Source organism: Petaurus breviceps, unplaced genomic scaffold, assembly GCF_028583685.1.
Source record: "Petaurus breviceps papuanus isolate PSGF00001 unplaced genomic scaffold, PetGlider_PUasm1.0 171, whole genome shotgun sequence".
Lineage (NCBI taxonomy): Eukaryota > Metazoa > Chordata > Mammalia > Diprotodontia > Petauridae > Petaurus > Petaurus breviceps.
The window spans coordinates 25,495,520-25,512,309 of NW_027185754.1; the positions used below are offsets into that span (position 1 = coordinate 25,495,520).

General features: G+C 41.6%; 2 protein-coding genes across 11 annotated transcripts in view; one reads left to right on the forward strand and one right to left on the reverse strand.

Annotated features, from left to right (window-relative positions):
* Positions 1-14,446, reverse strand: part of RABEPK (Rab9 effector protein with kelch motifs) — a 32,885-nt gene extending 18,439 nt beyond the window's left edge. For 2 of the 6 annotated variants that reach the window (XM_069082753.1, XM_069082752.1), the window contains exons 1-4: positions 14,006-14,446; positions 7,360-7,406; positions 4,592-4,650; positions 1,018-1,175 (exon numbers count right to left, since the gene is read on the reverse strand). In XM_069082753.1, coding sequence (XP_068938854.1) covers positions 1,018-1,175; positions 4,592-4,644 — 211 coding nt within the window. In that variant the 5' untranslated portion in view covers positions 4,645-4,650; positions 7,360-7,406; positions 14,006-14,446. Of the gene's footprint in view, positions 1-1,017; positions 1,176-4,591; positions 4,651-5,288; positions 5,376-7,359; positions 7,407-14,005 lie in introns of those variants that run through there. The other 4 variants (XM_069082750.1, XM_069082749.1, XM_069082751.1 and 1 more) reach the window with 4 other exon arrangements.
* A 353-nt stretch (positions 14,447-14,799) lies between these two features.
* PPP6C (protein phosphatase 6 catalytic subunit) overlaps positions 14,800-16,790 on the forward strand; it is a 48,139-nt gene continuing 46,148 nt past the window's right edge. For 4 of the 5 annotated variants that reach the window (XM_069082755.1, XM_069082760.1, XM_069082756.1 and 1 more), the window contains exons 1-2: positions 14,800-14,937; positions 15,093-15,240. In XM_069082755.1, the coding sequence (XP_068938856.1) occupies positions 15,166-15,240 (75 nt within the window). In that variant the 5' untranslated portion in view covers positions 14,800-14,937; positions 15,093-15,165. Of the gene's footprint in view, positions 14,938-15,092; positions 15,241-16,790 lie in introns of those variants that run through there. The other variant, XM_069082758.1, reaches the window with a different exon arrangement.

Below are 16,790 nucleotides of genomic sequence, written 5' to 3' on the forward strand. Positions count from 1 at the left end.
TGAATAGAGCACCGACCCTGGAGTCAGGAGGACCTGAGTTCAAATCTGACCTCAGACAGTTAACACTTACTAGCTATGTGACCTTGGGCAAGTCACTTAACCCCAAGTGCCCTGACTTTCCCCCTCCAAAAAGAAAAAAAAAGAAATGAGGAGTATATGGACTTCATAATAACCTGGACTTATATAAACTGATGTTGAGTGAGGGGAGCAAGAACTAGGAGAACATTGTACTCAATTACAGACACATCGTATCTGTGATGACTGATTCTGATAGACTGGGCTCATCTCAGCAATGCAAGGTTATAAAACAACTCCAAAGGACTCATGATGGAAAAGGTTATCCTCATCCAGAGAAAGAATTATGGAGTCTGAATGCAGATTGAAGCATACTATTTTCTCTCTCTCTTTTTTGTTTTATTTCTTCTTCCTTGATATTCATTACATTGGTTATAATTCTTATTTACAACTTGACTAATGTTTAATATGAAGGTATATGTAGAAACTATATTGGATTGCATGCTACCATGGGAGGGGGAGGGGGGAAGAGAAGGAGGGGGAGAAAATTTGGAACTCAAAAACTTGGGGAATTGAATGTTGTAAACTTAAAGTCAATAATTTTTTTTTAATCCAGAAAAAAAATATACCTGACTGCAAGAGAAACATGTCATGAACTTTTTCCTTACCTCTGTAAAGAACATCTTTATTTTTTCAGCGTTTTCTCTCGTTTTAACTTTACAATCATATTAGGGCTGGTCATAAGATCCCAGGATAACAGAGCTGAAAAAGACCTTACAGCTTATGAATCTAGCACCCTCACTTTACAGACAAGGAAACTGAGGCTCAGAGAGTTTAAAGGATTTGCTCAAGGTCACACAGTAAGTGGCAGAGCTGGGTTCAAGACATAAGCTCAATTCAAACTAAATTGGCTGAGAATTTTATAGAAATTCCTCTTTGGCAACCCTAACCAAAGGGACAGTAGAGTTTGAAATCAAGACACTGTGCAGTTCCTAATCTTACCCAGATCAATGCAGTACACATCCGAGAAGCTGCCATTAGGATTTGCTCCCCCAACTACGAAGACTTTTCCTTGATCTGTATCTTGACCAGGGGGAAGGTAGAGGCAGTTATGGCCAACTCGAGCACAGGGGCCATGTCCAGGAGGAGCCAAGGAGTACCTGCCAACAGGATTTTGTGTTCAAGAGACCAGGGTGATAAATAAATGAAGTGGTGTGTGCTTTCCTTCACCATTAAATATGCACCAGGGAAAAGAGTCTCGGGCACAGTGTGACTGTCTAATTCAAAGGAGCATTTTCCATGTGGGGTGGTGCAGCAGAAAGAGAACTGGAAGTGGAGTCAGTGGAGCTGGGTTCCTCCACCTATTTGGTCATAAAAAAGTCACTTGATATTTTTTGAGCCTCAGTTTTCTGTGAAATGGGGGAATACAGCTTGAATCATCCATGTCATAGGGGTACATATACACACATACATACATATGTACACACACATATTCATTAGAGCTAATTTACTAACTTCTATATAGTAATATCTTTGTATTTTTTTTAGTGTTGTCACTCCTTTTCACATTACAATAACCAGTTAAAATTAGTCATAGGATCCCAGGGTAACAGATTTGGAGTTGGAAGGCAATTTTAAAAAGGCCATCATCTTGTCTCACTCCCTTATTTTACAGATAAAGCACCTGAGGTCAAGTGATGACATAAGGTGTATAGGTTTAAGTCAGAATTCAAACTCAGAGCCTCTGACTCTCAAATCCAGCTTTCATTCCTGGACTTCTCATTTTGTAAATGGGGAAATTCAGGTTCAGAAATGTCAGACCAACTTACTCAAGGAACATTTATCTAGGATGTACTGGAACCAGTCTAGAACTGTGGCTTCTTGTCTCCTCTGGGCCCAGGGAATTTTCATTAAAATGAACTTTGTAGGACCACCTTTTCTCATAGACCTGTATGAGGGAAGTACTTTGTAGACCATAAAGTACCAAACAAATGTCTGTTATTACTATTGCTAGACCTTGTTACTTTCTATTAACGATCTTTTTCATAGGTGACCATGACAAAAAAAAACAAACAATTTACCTAGTGGCCAACTTTAAATACTTAGCTAGATTGGTCCTTGGACGGAAGACAGTTTTTTGGGCGCCCCCCCCCCCCGCCAATTTTTTTGTCTATGCATATATATCTACACATCTACCCCATAGAGTGCAAGCCTCAAGGGCAGGAACTGTTCACTTTTTTGTCTTTGTATCTCTAGCAACTAGCATAGTGCCTGATGCATAATAGGCTTAATTAATGCTTGCTGGGTGATTGATTGAGATGAATGCACATGCAGTTGATTGACTGGCCTTTACCCAAAGCCTTTCCAGTTTGGCAGGACCTGCCAGAGCCTGGATTTTGCTGGAGTTGCCTTCAAGAACCCAGAGGCATCTCTAGTACATAATGAGGCATCAGAGGAGGATATTAGCGTAGGCTTATTAACCCTCATGTCATAAAATACTACCTGAGAAATACTAGTCAATATGTTTCCTGAATAAGTATAAAGCAGAAACTGAAGAATCTTTAACAAATGAAATAAGGGATCCATTTATTTCAATTGTAAAATTATTTTGAATGTGGATATCATTCAGTTGTTTTTAGACACGTATGACTTTTTGTGACCCCATTTGGATTTTTTTTTTTTTGGCAAAGATCCTGGACTGGTTTGCCATTTCCTTCTCCAGCTCATTTTTACAGATGTGGAAACTGAGGCAAACAGGGTTAAGCGACTTGCTCAGGGTTACAAGCTAAGTAAGTATCTGAGACCAGATTTTAACTAAGGCAGATGAGTCTTCCTGATTGAAGGCCCCAAATTCTATCCACTGTTCTACCTAGCTGCCCTTTGTTCTCAGAGAAGACCAGGACATGGGGAAGGTGATGGATGTCATGACTTGCAAGTGAATTGTATTTAAGTGAGGCAGGGCTGTGCAAAGTCACCAGCCTCATGCTCTCCTCTGCAGCCATCTGGGTCCAGTGGCAAAATACAGATCAGCTAGTTAGTAGAGAAAGAAAATCAGCTAGTGTAGAAGAAAGGTACATGTTTTTCCCTGCATCCAAAACCTTTTTCACTGACTCTGGTCACACAGTCAGGAAGTGCTGGAGCTGGGATTCCAACTAGGAATTTCTGACTCTAAATCCAGGGCCCTTTCTACTACATCATACTGCTTCTAAAGAGAACCACATTGCTATTCTGAGCAATGGGTAGAGGAATAATGATACCAATTTAAGTGAAACCATATTCTCATGCTGGAAAATAGATGAAATGGGTAATAAGAATCACCATCACTAGCTTTAGAACCAAGAACATTAAATAGTAATTGATTTAATTCTACCCAATAAATGCACTTTAGTAAAATAACTGTCTGCTTTGCAATAATTATGACTGATCCTCTTAAAAAATCAGTTTGAATCTAAATACAGAGGGTACTCTTCATGAGATGTAGAATGGAGTAGTAGATAGAGAAGTAGGCTTAGAGTCAGGGAAAACTAGCTTCACAGTCTTCATTCTGATACAAAAGTAACTTTGTAACCCTGGGAAAGTTCCTTAATTTAAAAAATTTTTAAATCACAGATATGCATAAGTAAATGGAATTTCCTATACTGATGAAATGATAAGGCCAACCAAAATTTATGACTGCAAGAAGACCTACAGGGTCTAGAGAAGACCTATAGAGTTCTACAGGGTCTCTATAATCTTTTTTTTTTTGTAAACTATTTAATTTAAATCACAGTGCTTTGGAACTGGAAGGGACCGTAACCCTCTGATTTGACTGGTGAGCAAACAGGCCCACAAAGGGGAATGGTAGGATGGAAACAGACTTGTGAGACAGATAGAAAACCTGAGTTCAAATTAATGCCACTCCCTTGACTACCTTAGCTGTATGACCTAGGACAGAGATGTCAAACAGCAGCCTGTGGGCTACATGTGACCCACAAAACTTCACAGTGCAGCTGAATGAGATTGGAATGTAATTGGGAAATGTTTAACAAAATAAAATATAATAAAACATAGATTTTTGGTTTTCTAAGTCAATATGCAGCCTTTAGGGATCCATATATACATATAGTAGCCTCCTATTTCAGTTAGATAGCACTGACCTTGGACAAGTATTTTCTCCTTTCTCCTCAGTTTTCTTATTTGTAAAATGACCAGGTTATACTACTGTAGATGATCTCCAAGGTCCCTTCCAGTGACTACTGACTCTGTTACTAGCTAGCTGGCTATATGACTTTAGGCCAGCTACTTTACTTGGTTTTCTCACCTGAAGACTAGATGCCCTCTACGCTCCCTTCCAACTCCAATATTCTCTAAAACCCTTTGTCCAATATGCTATAGTTGGTTATTATTATTATTAATATTTTGCTTTTTGGAGGGCAATTGGGGTTAAGCAACTTGCCCAAAGTCACACGGTGTCTGAGTCTGAATTTGAACTCAGGTCCTCCTGATTCCAGGGCCGGTGCTCTATTCACTGCACCACCTAGCCACCCCTATAGCAAGTTATTGGCAAAAGTATGAACTCAGATCTTCCATTACTGACCATGTTGCCTTCTGGGGGCAGTCTCCAGGCTCCAAGACTTGAAGTAGCTTCATGGTATCCTAGAAAGGAGAAATGGAGGGACTGTTTTAGCAACTCACTATTGTTTCCTGTAGCCTTGTGATAATGCCGGGCTCAGGAAAGCTTTGATATGAGGATTTTTGTGCGACCGTTCATGCCCATCGTGACATTAAAAAACAAACAAGCAAACAAACAAGACCAAGTCCTGATCTTTGTAGACTTTTATTGCAGAGGACCCCAAAGATGTAGTCTCCAGTAAACTACAAAGCCATATTCCTTCTGGGGGAGGGGGAATCAACCACTTTGGACTTGTGGGATTAAGGAGATAAAAGAGTGAAGGAGGTGGTATGTGTGCTCTGCTTAGTAAATATGCAACGGCAGAAGGGATAGCCTGTTTCTAAGGGCTCATCCCTTAATAGGCTGCTCCCCAATTCAAGTATCAATCGCCCTTCTCCCGGCTCCAAGCTATCCATTCTTCGTGGTCATCTTTTCAAACCTTTCAGTTCCCGCCTCCCCACCCCCACCCTCACCCCCAATGCCGTAGCTCCACCCCACTCCCTCCTGGTCACCTCCAAATTGCCTCCCGTGTATTGAGCTCTCGCCCGCGAGCGGCTCGATCTGGGGGCTAGGGAAACTCCAGAATGTGTGGGGCCCAGGACCGCGTTACCACGATACCTGCCTTGTGCGGACTTGCGAGTGGCCTCAGTCTCTCTGGGCCACAGGATCCACCCCACTTAGAGCCTGGGGCTCCACCTTCCACAAGCACTGATAAGACGGGGGAGGGGTTTGGCCTCTGTGGTTGAGGGTAAAGCAGTTGCTTTGGTGGTTTTGTAATAATAATAACTCACATTTCTAGAGCACCTTAAGGCATATAATAATAATGGCTCTTATTTTTTGTAGAGCATTAAAGTTTGCTAAGTGTCTAGCCTACACCATCTCTTTTGATCATCAGAATGATCTTGTAAGGTTACGTGTGCTTTGCACTACTGAAAGCACTAGAAATGTGAGTTAGGATTTCTGTTGTATTTGAACCATATATCTATAGTGCATGGTTCTTGAGGCATGAAGAGGTCCCTGAAACCATTTTAGGGCTCTGGAGGTAAAAATTGTTTTCATAATCATACTAAGACATTTTAGTTTCTAATATATAGTAAATATCTACAAATATACCCCATACAAAGCTTTTTGGGAGAGGGCCTTCAATAAAATCTGAAAGTAAAAAGGAAACTGGAGATCAAAATGTTCTAGAACAGCTGTAATGCTTTAAGGTGTACAAAGCATTTTCCTTAAAACCCTTACAAAGAGACAGATAGTGGAAATGTTGTAATGTAAATTTTATAGATGAAGAAACTGAGAGAGAGAGGTGAAATGCTTTGCTGGTGGTCAGGACTAAAATCATCCTCCCAGAAAGCTGTAAATACAGTTGGGGTAGCCAGCTACTAAATCCTTCCTCTTTGCACCTCTCCTTCCTGGGGTGTCCCTATTGAAGAAATATTTGGTTGACTTTTAGGACCTGGCAGCCAAATACGTCCACAAGAAGGTTTAGAGCTGGAAGGGACTTTAGACATCATCTAGTTCAACCACTCATTTTACAGGTTAGGAAACTGAGGTTCAGAGAGAGGGCTTAACAAGTAACTTGAGAATTGTCATTAAGTAATGGAAAGAGCACTGTCCAGTTGAAAAAAAAAAGCCAATATCTTTCTAGTCTTCAGATCCCTAGGATTCTAATGAGAATATTTCCCCATTTGGAAAAAAAATATTGAGGATTATCCCAAAGTAATTCTTCTGTCTTTCAGTAACTTTAGGGCATTGCTTTTTTCATGTCTTTTATCAATTCACTCAAAAAACATTTAGTGCCTACAATGAGCAATGCTCTGTGGTAGATTCTGAGTACTAGGTACTGAGCAAGACAAAAGGCTAATTAAGACAGGTGCTACTTTCATGTAATTTACCACAATCCAGTAAGTCACATATCTCATATGGCAGCCTGTTGTCTGCAAATAAAAATATTTAAACAGAGCTCTATGCTATAATAACATATTTCTAGAACAATTTTAAGTTGACTAAGAGTTTTTCCTCAAAATTATTATTCTATTATTATCCTAATTTTCCAGTTTAGGAAACTGAATATCAGGGAAGAGAAATACCTTTTTTTTAGGGACATAGCGTTAGTAAACGTCTAAACTAAGTTCTCTTGGCTCCAAATGCAGGGCTTTTTCCCTTGTCCCAGTGTACTTTGTAGTATGTCTGCTCTCCAGAGTAATTTTAAGTCAATTTTTTAAAAAAGGAACTTAAAAAGCTAGATGAAGCTTGAAAGCAATAGGAACAACCTATTTTCATGATACAATGAAGACTTTTATCATCAAGATCATCTTTGAAAGAGGGGAACCAGTTGCTGCATATGGCATTCAATAAAGTTGCCCAAGTTCAGTCATTCAATGTTATGATAAAAATAACAAATTATATATAGAACTCGTTACCCTTGTCATGCTGTTTTTAATTATCATGGCTTCCTTCTGAAATATGAGGTACATGTATTATCATCCCTGTTTTACAGATGAAGAAACTGAGGCTCAAAGAGATTATTCAATTTACCCAAAGTCCCATGTCTGGGAATTGAACTCAGGTCTTCTGTCTCTGGAACCACCATGTTTTCTACTAAGTCACACTGCTTGCACAATTTACCTCTCTACCAAACAACCTTGATGTGTCTGTCACTCACTGTCACATTCCCCATCCCATGCACTTACCTGCCACTCCAGAAGACTTTTCCCTTCCAATTTCTAGTTAGTATCTGCTGTAGAGAGAGAGAGATACATCTTCCTGAGGGACCTTCACATTGCAAGGCACTTAGGAAAAGTGAGTAATATAGTACTTTGCTCAGGGACAAAAAGACACCTCAGCCTTTAGTTGCCAAAATGGTAACTGACCCAGAGCCATCAAGGAGGGGGGCTTGTAACAGTAATCCTTCACACTGTATTACACTTTATATTTTTCACAACTATTTCACAGCTAACATCTTGTGTGATCCCTATAACAACCTAGTGAGGGAGGCATTCAAAACCCTGCCACTTTACCTTTCTTCCATATCTCATATTAATAATCCCCTCCACCTACTTTCTACTACAATCAAACTGCACTCTTCTCTGTGCCCTGAGTATGCCTTGCCCTTTCCCTGCCTTTGGGCATCTCCTTATGATGTTTCCCATGCTTGGAATACCCTCTTAAGCTATTTAAATTTATTTATTTTGCTTTTTGGAGGGGGGAAGGCAGGACAATTGAGGTTAAGTAACTTGCCCAAGGTCACACGGCTAGTAAGTGTTAAGTGTCTGAGGCCGGATTTGAATTCAGGTCCTCCTGACTCCAGGGCCAGTGCTCTGTTCACTGTGCCACCTACTCGCCCCACTATTTCACTAATAAGAACAGATACTACACTTGATTAGGCCAAAAGGCCTAGAAGCGATTGCCCCCCTGTTTCAAATTTTTGCCCCATCCAATCTATCCTCTATATATCTGCTAAAGTGGTTTTCCTAAAATGCAGGTCTAACCATTTTATTCTACTACTCTCTAAAATCTCATGTCTTTCCCTTTTATCTCCTCTGCTACTTAAAATCCTTCAAAACTGATACCAACCTACTTTTCCAGGCTTGTTATACATCATTTCCCTTCATTAATAATAGTAGCTAGTATTTATATAGTGCTTTAATGTTTGCAAAAGCACTTTATAAATCTTATCCCATTTTATCCTTACAGCAACCCTGGGAAAGATAGAAATGTAGCATTTATTAAACATCTATGTACCAGTCACTGTGCTTAGTATGTTATAAATACTATCTGATTTGATACTCACAATAGCTCAGAGAAATAAATGCAATAATTAACCCCATTTTACAATTGAGGAAACTGAGGTAGAGGCAAAATACCTTGCCCAGGGTCACAAAGCTATAAAAAGTACCTGAGGCTGAATTTGAACTATGGTCTTTTTGACTCTAGGCTGATTGCTCCATCATATTCATTCTTTCTATAGTTCAGTCAAACTAGTATTTTTGTTGCTTTTAATACATGCCACTCCATCTACTATCCTTAATCCTTTGCACTGACCATATTCCACATGTGGAATATACTTTTCCTTGGAGAGAGGAGGCACTGGGCTAGAAATATATATATATATATATATGTAAAGGAACAGATATTATATATATATATATATATATATATATGTTCCTTGATATATTATTAGTTTAGGGGATGTAAATTTTTGGTTTAAAAATTATCAATTTATTTATTTTTAGTTTTCAACATTCACTTTCATAAGATTTTGAGTTTTAAATTTTCTCCCCCTCCTTTTCCTCCTTCTCCCCAAGACAGCATGCAATCTGAACTATTTATACATTCATACTAAACATATGTTCACATATTCATGATATAAAGAAGAATTAGAGCTAATGGGAGGAACCACAAAAAAGAAGACACAAAACAAAAGGAGAGCAAATAGTATGCTTCCATCTACATTCACACTTCAAAGTTCTTTTTCTGGTTGTGGATAGCATTTTCCATCATGAGTCTGTTGGAGCGGTCTTAGCTCCTTGCATTATTGAGAATAGATAAGTCTATCAAAGTCTGTCATTGCACATTGTGGTTGTTACTGTGTACAATGTGCTGGTTCTTCTCATTTCACTCAGCATCAATTCATATAAGTCTTTCCAGGTTTTTCTTAAGTCAACCTGCTTATCATTTCTTATAGCACAATAGTATTCCATTACATTCCTCTACCACAACTTGTTTAGCCATTCCCCAATTGATGGACATCCCCTCAAGTTTCCAATTTTTGGGCACCACAAAAAGAATTGCTATAAATATTTTTGTATATATGCGTTCTTTTCCCATTTTTATGATCTCTTTGTGATAAAGCCCTAGAAGTGGTAATGCTGGGTCAAAGGGAATGCATGTTTGTATGGCCCTTTGGACACAGTTCCAAATTGCTCTCTAGAATGGTTGGGTCAATTCACAACTTCCCTAAGAATGAATTAGTGTTCCAACTTTCCCACATCTTCTCCAACACTTATCATTTTCCTATTTTGCCATGTTAGCCAATCTGATAGGTGTGATGTGGTACCTCAGAGTTGTTTTGATTTGCACTCCTCTAATCAATAGTTTTAGAGCATTTTTTCATATGACTATAGATAACTTTAATTTCTTCCTCTGAAAACTGCCTGTTTGTATCCTTTGACCATTTATCAACTGGGGAATGACTTGTACTTTTATAAATTTGACTCAGTTCTCTATATATTTTAGAAATGAGGTCTTTATCAGAGACACTGTAAAAAGTGTTTTGCAGCTTTCTGCTTCCCTTCTAATCTTGGTTGCATTGGCTTTGTTTGTGCAAAAACTTTTCATTTTAATGTAATCAAAATTATCCATTTTGCATTTCATAATGTTCCCTATATCTTGTTTGGCCATAAATTCTTCCCTTCTCCATAGATCTGACAGGTAAACTATTCTTTGCTTTCCTCTTTTAGCTTATAGTATCAGTCTTTATATCTAAATCATGTACCCTCAAGCTAAACTCTCGATTGCTATTTCTTTTTTTTGGAGGGGGGAGGGCAGGGCAATTGGGGTTAAGTGACTTGCCCAAAGTCACAGGGCTAGTAAGTGTTAAGTGTCTGAAATCAGATTTGAGCTCAGGTCCTCCTGACTCCAGGGCCGATGCTCTATTCACTGAGCCACCTAGCCACCCCCTTGCTTGCTATTTCTTAATGGGAAAGGAGTACTTCCTTTATATTCAAGGCTTGACCCCTTTCTCACCAGATGCCAGTTCCACAATGAACTCATATAGCAACTGGAAAAGAAATCCATTTATCCAAGTCTCTAGAAAAATAGAAATCTTAGAAAGCATACAGGTGAGAACACATACCAGACAATAAAGGTTAAAGGAGCTTTCCCACTGGGAGAGATAGCTCAGCTCAACCAAGACAGAGTTCTAGATCTCACCCAATGGAAAATTCCCAGCTCACGTAGCAAGCTAAAGAAAGCCACATGGGGGTGGCTAAGTGGTGCAATGAATAGAGGACTGGCCCTGGAGTCAGGAGAACCTGAGTTCAAATCTGTCCTCAGACACTTAACACAAGAACTAGCTGTGTGACCTTAGACAGGTCACTTAACCCCAATTGCCCTCCAAAAAGCAAAAAACAAACAAAAAACCAAACCAAAAAACCCCAAAGAAAGCAACATGATGGAGACTGTCAGCTCCTCTCACATTGGCTTTTTCCCAGAGTTTTCTCTTCATGGCCATGAAGAAAGGTTGGAATCCCATGCATCTTCACTCTAGATGCAGGAAGCTGAGAGGAGCTGAAGAGATTCAAGAGCCCAAAGAAAGTGAAGAGACTGGATCTCTCAACAACTTCTACCCCCTCCACGTAGGGAGGGCATTGAACTTCATCAGCGAAGACAGAATCCCACACAACTGGCCCTTTGACTCAGGGTTATACACATATACACACACCCCACAAGTCTCTCTGTGTGTATATATGTATGTATACATATTGTCTTTTCTAATGGAATGCAAGCACCTTAAAGTCAGGGACTGTTTCTTTTTTGTCTTTGTATCCCTAGTATTCAGCATTGCTTCTGAAACTGCATCTGGAATACAGCAGGCATTTAATAAATACTTGTTGATTGATTTATTAATAGAAGGAGTTTCTCTTCAGATATGGGTGAATGTCTTCTGTGGTGTCTTTTGATTCTTAAATTCTGTAATTACCTAAACTTTAACTCTTCCCCAGCTCCAAGTACAGGCCTCTGTACTTAGTGGGCTTTTTGGGTGTATTCTTATATAGTTTCCTTGAATATAAGAAAAGTGAAATGACTTCCTAATAATGAAAGTTGCCTTTTTTTTTTCTTTTGGAGGGCAATTGGGGTTAAGCAACTTGCCCAAGGTTACATGGCTAAGTTTTTTTTTTTCGTGTGTGTGGGTGTTGTGTCTGAAGTCAGAACCAACCTGGGGTCCTCCAGACCGGCGCCAGCACTTTACTCACTGCACCACCTAGCCACCCCAAAACTTCCCATTTCTAAAGTGCCTAATTTAATCAATCCAGGAGGACTTGAGTTCAAATCTGACCTCAGACACTTAACACAAAACTAGCTGTGTGACCTTTGCCAGGTCACTTAACCCCAATAGCCCTACTTTCCCCCCTCTAAAAAGAAAAAAAAAAATCAATCAATAAACAAGCATTTATTTAGTGCCTACTAAGTACCAGGCAACTGTACTAGGTGCTGGGAATACAAATACAATAAATGAAACAATCTCTATTCACAAGGAATATTTACAAAAAAAGCTCTTTCTTTGAAACAAACCCTATGGGATATGTATTATCCTCACATTACAGCTGAAGAGGCTGATGCTGAGAGAGAGACAGACAGACAGACAGACAGAGAGACAGAGAGAGAGACATAGAGAGAAAGATAGAAAGAAGGAAAGGTGGGGGGAATTTTGAGCATCTTTCCAATGATCACATGGGTCACTGCTAGGGCTAGAATTTGAACCTGTGTATCCCAGGTCAGCACTCTGTCCTCTTCACCCTGCTACCCAAGATAAAAAATACTAGAACATTTTTTTTCCCTGAGAAGTTCAGAGCCTTCTGAATATAGACTACTTTCTCCTTAGTAATCAGAGAATTTAAAGCTGTAAGTGTGAGCCTTTCATTTTAAAGGGGAAGTAGGGCCTAGAAATGAGATTTGTTCAAGGTCACAAAGGTAGGAGGTGGCAGTAAAGATATGAACTCAGATCTTCTGACTCCAAATCTATTGACAGTTTGATTAAAAGACCCTAAAGGCCACAGTCCTAAAAGCCACTTCAAAAACGACTTTGGCAAAGTGGTAAAAAAAAGGGTTTAAGGGGAGCTATGCATTATGCAATTTTTAGATGATTTGCAAATTTTAATAATAGTTTCAATCCCTATTTCACAGGAATGTTGTAAAGAGCAAATGAGATAATGAATGCAAAGCTTTAAAAGCCTTAAATCTAAATGTCAAATGGACAACTCTGAGGTACCACATTTCACCAGTTAGATTGGCTAAGATGACAAAACAGGAAAATGACAAATGCTGGAGAGGATGTGGGCAAACTGGAACACTAATGCATTGTTGGTGGAGTTGTGAACTGATCCAGCCTTTCTGGAAAGCAATCTGGAACTATGCCCAAAGGGCTATAAATACTTTCATACCCTTTGATCCAGCAATACCACTCCTAGGGTTATATCCCAAAGAGATCATAGAAATGGGAGAAAGACCCATATGTACAAAAATGTTTATAGCAGTTCTTTTTGTTGTGGCAAAGAATTGGAAATTAAGGGGGTGTCCATCAATTGGGGAATGGCTGAACAAGTTGTGGTATATGCATGTTATGGAATATTATTGCGCTATAAGAAACGGGGAGCAGGCGGTCTTCATATTTACCTGGAGAGGCTTAAAAGAACTGATGCTGAGTGAGAAGAGTAGAACCAGGAGGAATTTGTACACAATTACAGACACAATGTATGTGTGATGACCAACTTTGATAGACTGGACTCTTCTTAACAATGCAGGGATATAAGTCAATCCCAAAAGACGCATGATGGAGAGAAAAACGTGCATCCAGAGAAAGAACTAGAAAGAACTAAATTTATATCCAGGTGGAAGCAAAATACCTGATCTTTTTCGTTCTCTTATTTGATTTTATGTCCTCTTTACCATTTTTCATTCCAGCTGGTACAATCCATCCTTATAACCTGACCATTGTATAATGTGAAAGTATTTACAGATCCTATACTTGATTATAAGACGCCATGGGGGGGTGGGGAAGGAGGGGGACAAAATGTGAAATTCAAGGAATTGTGGCATTGAATCCTGTAAACTAAAAGTAAACAAATTAATAAATTAAAAATTGAATTAAAAAAATAAATGTCAAATGGTATATAAATGTCAACTGTTATTATACCTATCAAAAAAAAAAAAATCACAGAGCCCTAGAGCCTCTCTTCTATCTCATCCTTGTATGTTAAAAGGGTAGTACACCCCCTGGAATGAGGGTCAGCCATATATGGAGAATCCAGAGTGCTAGATCTATGTACTTATAGACTGAGGGGACTCATTTTAAAGAGGCAAAAACTGAGACGCAGTGAAAGGAAGTGGCTTGCTGGAGTTGATTGCCGACCTGGGCAGAATGGGTAGAATGTCTGAACGGGAGGGAGCTTGAAGATAATACGGTCCAAACTCCTCATTTTAAAGATGAGAACAAATGAGGACCAGAGAGAGGAAGTGACTTGTCTACGGTCACACAAAGAGCATGGAGACCAGTGCAGGGACTGGAATCCAGGTCTCATGCCTCCTAGGACTCTTTCTATGATGCCACTTGTTTACCTGGATTAGGATCCTGGTCCTCAGTCAGTCAGTCCTCTTCCGCATCTGGGGCTGTTGTAGTCTGTTTAGCGTACCCAGGAAGGACACCTGCGACCCTAGTGCATCCCCAGGACTACGACGAGGAGGGGATTCCCCTCCCCCTTCTCCTTACCTGGAGATCAGTCAATCAACCCACAAGTTCCTAATACGTGCCAGGCATTTGCTAAGCGCTGGGGATAAAAGGAAAGGCAAAAACAAACCAAAAAGCAACCCAACTCCTGCTCTTTAGGAGTTCACAATATAGCGGGGAGACAGTACGCAAACAACTATGTATAAACAAGATATATACAGGATAAATTGCATGTAATCTCGAAGGGAAGGCACTAGCAATAAAAGGGATCGGGAAAGACTTCTTGCAGAAGGCGGAATCTGTGCTGCGACTTGAAGGAAGTCAAGGAAAATAGGAGGCGGGGACAAGGAGGGAGAGCATTCCCGGACGTGGGGAACCGCTTAGTGCAAGTGTTCTGTCTCGGGAGGAGTGTCAGGTCGGAGGAAGAGAAAGGAAGCCAGTGTAACTGGATCGTGGAGTACACGAAGGAGAATAATGCTTAGGAAGCCGGGAAAAGGACGAAGGGGCCAGGGTGTGAACTAGGCTCTGAGTTGGGGGACGCGGGGTTAACGGAGACGAGGGACAGAATCTCGCAGGGCGGGGAGGGGCGAGGTCGAGGGCTCCAAGGCTTGGATGTCCAGAGAAGGTTCTCCACGTCACAATTCAGCATCGATCCCCTGCACGGGATAAGGCGGCCTTTGCTCTGTGCATGTAGGTGTATGTGCAAGTCTCTCCCTAAGTGCGTTTATGTGCATAAAACAGAGGTATAAGAAGCGCTGCTTGACATGGGAAACTACAAATCCCAAGCGGCTTAGCGGCTCCTGGGAGGACCCTACGGATCCTGGTAAGTTTCGAGAGACTCACGGGTCCTTTTCCCCGAGTAACTCCCGCGACTTTCAGTCTTAAGCCATTCAGGAGTAGGGCTGTAGGGGCGGGCAGAAGGAAGAAGCGGAAGGGCAAACTTTCACTCCCTGACGTAGAGACGCTTTGCGTCTACAGGAAGTGACGCTGTACAGAGTTCCGGCTTCGGCCTTCTCCGCCGCCGCCGCCACTGCGGGTTGTTATTCCTAAAATGGCGCCCCTGGACTTGGACAAGTATGTGGAGATCGCGCGGCTCTGCAAGTATCTGCCGGAGAACGACCTGAAGGTAAGGGCTGGGCTTCTGGGCCGGGCCGGTGGGGCCGCGGGGCGCTGATTCCAGGGTCCCGCGCCTTCCGGGAGCGGTGCAGCTGAGAGTCCTCCCGCCCTTCTTCCCTCCTTCTTTCCGTCCCGGCCCCCGCCCCTGTCAGCTCCGGGAGCCCCGGGGAGTGGGGGCGACGGCCGCGGCGCCTCCCCGCCCCCCGGCGGCTTCTGTCCCCCTTCCCACCCCTGATCTCGCCTTCCGTCCACCTTGTCCCCACCGGTCCTTGGAGCCGACCTGCAGAGAAGGGGGGGAACAGCCACTGAAAGTCAGAACTAGGAGGGACTTGAGACATTATCTGGTCCACCTCACTTTCACAGATGGGGGAACTGAGGTACAGAGAGGGAAGGGGACACGCGAAGTCAGCGGCAGAGCTTGGCACAGGGGTTAGGGGGTGGGGGGATGGACAGTCCCCTGAGGTCGCCTGGGGCCTCCGGGGTCGGATCTTCAGGCTAGCATGCCTAGCAGTTTCCCAGCTGAGACCTGGGGATGCCCCTTCCATTGCTGGTCCTACGTCGGGGCGGGATACCTGCTTGTCGGCGATGTGGCAGGGGGCATGCCTGCTCCAGAAGGGGTTCTGCGGGATGATTCGTAGAGACCCTTTCAGTTCTGAGATGCTCTGATTGTGTCATTTAAGGGGAAAGTTACAGTTCAAGTGTTTGGAGGGTTGTCATGTGCGAGAGGTATGGAACTTGCTCCGCTTGGCTCCCGAGAGCAGAATTAGGAGCAGTGGATGGAAGTTGCAGCTATTGAGCCTCGATGTAAGGAAAAACTTGCAGCCAGACCACAGCTGACCAAAAGTGGAATGGGCCACAGCAGACCTCCCATTCTCTAGAGGTCTTCAAATAGAGACTTGATGGCTCAACTTCTTGGGGAAGCTGTAGCAGTTATTGCTGCTCAGGTATGAGTTGATTCAGATAACTTCTGAAGGTTTTCTAGTTTTTAGATACTGGGGTTTTGATAGCCGTTTGTACGGAAGAATTTGAAGGTTCTTAACACCTCCCCTCCCCCACCGAATAGAGATTAGGCTTGTTCTGCTTGGCTCCAGGGGGCAGAAGTAGGAACAAATGAGTACACGTTTTCAGAGTGGCATATTTTTGAAATTTCATAAAAATTAGGAGAGGTATGGGGCAATGTTAGGGACAGAGAACTAGGGTCCAAGCCAAGAAGATCAGGGTTTAAGTCTTAAAAGAATCTTTGACACACACACACACAGTGCTTTGGCTTTGGGTAAGTCACTTAACCTTTTAGTTCTCAGACAGCTGTTTAAAACTATGAATTGCAGAGAAGGTGCCAACTTAAATTGGTAGAGAGAGTTTCCTCTTCTGGGATTTCTGTACACCAAGTCAAAGGCTCAACCATTCTTCCTTAAAAAAAAAATAGACCAGTTCTGTAATGGAGTCTACTCTGAATAAGTGTGAGTTCTCAGGTGCTGTATTTTTTTCAAGCAAAGACTAAGCTCACTTATTGGGGAAGATTTAGAGGGAATTTATGTTTCAGTTATGGTATGTGATTCT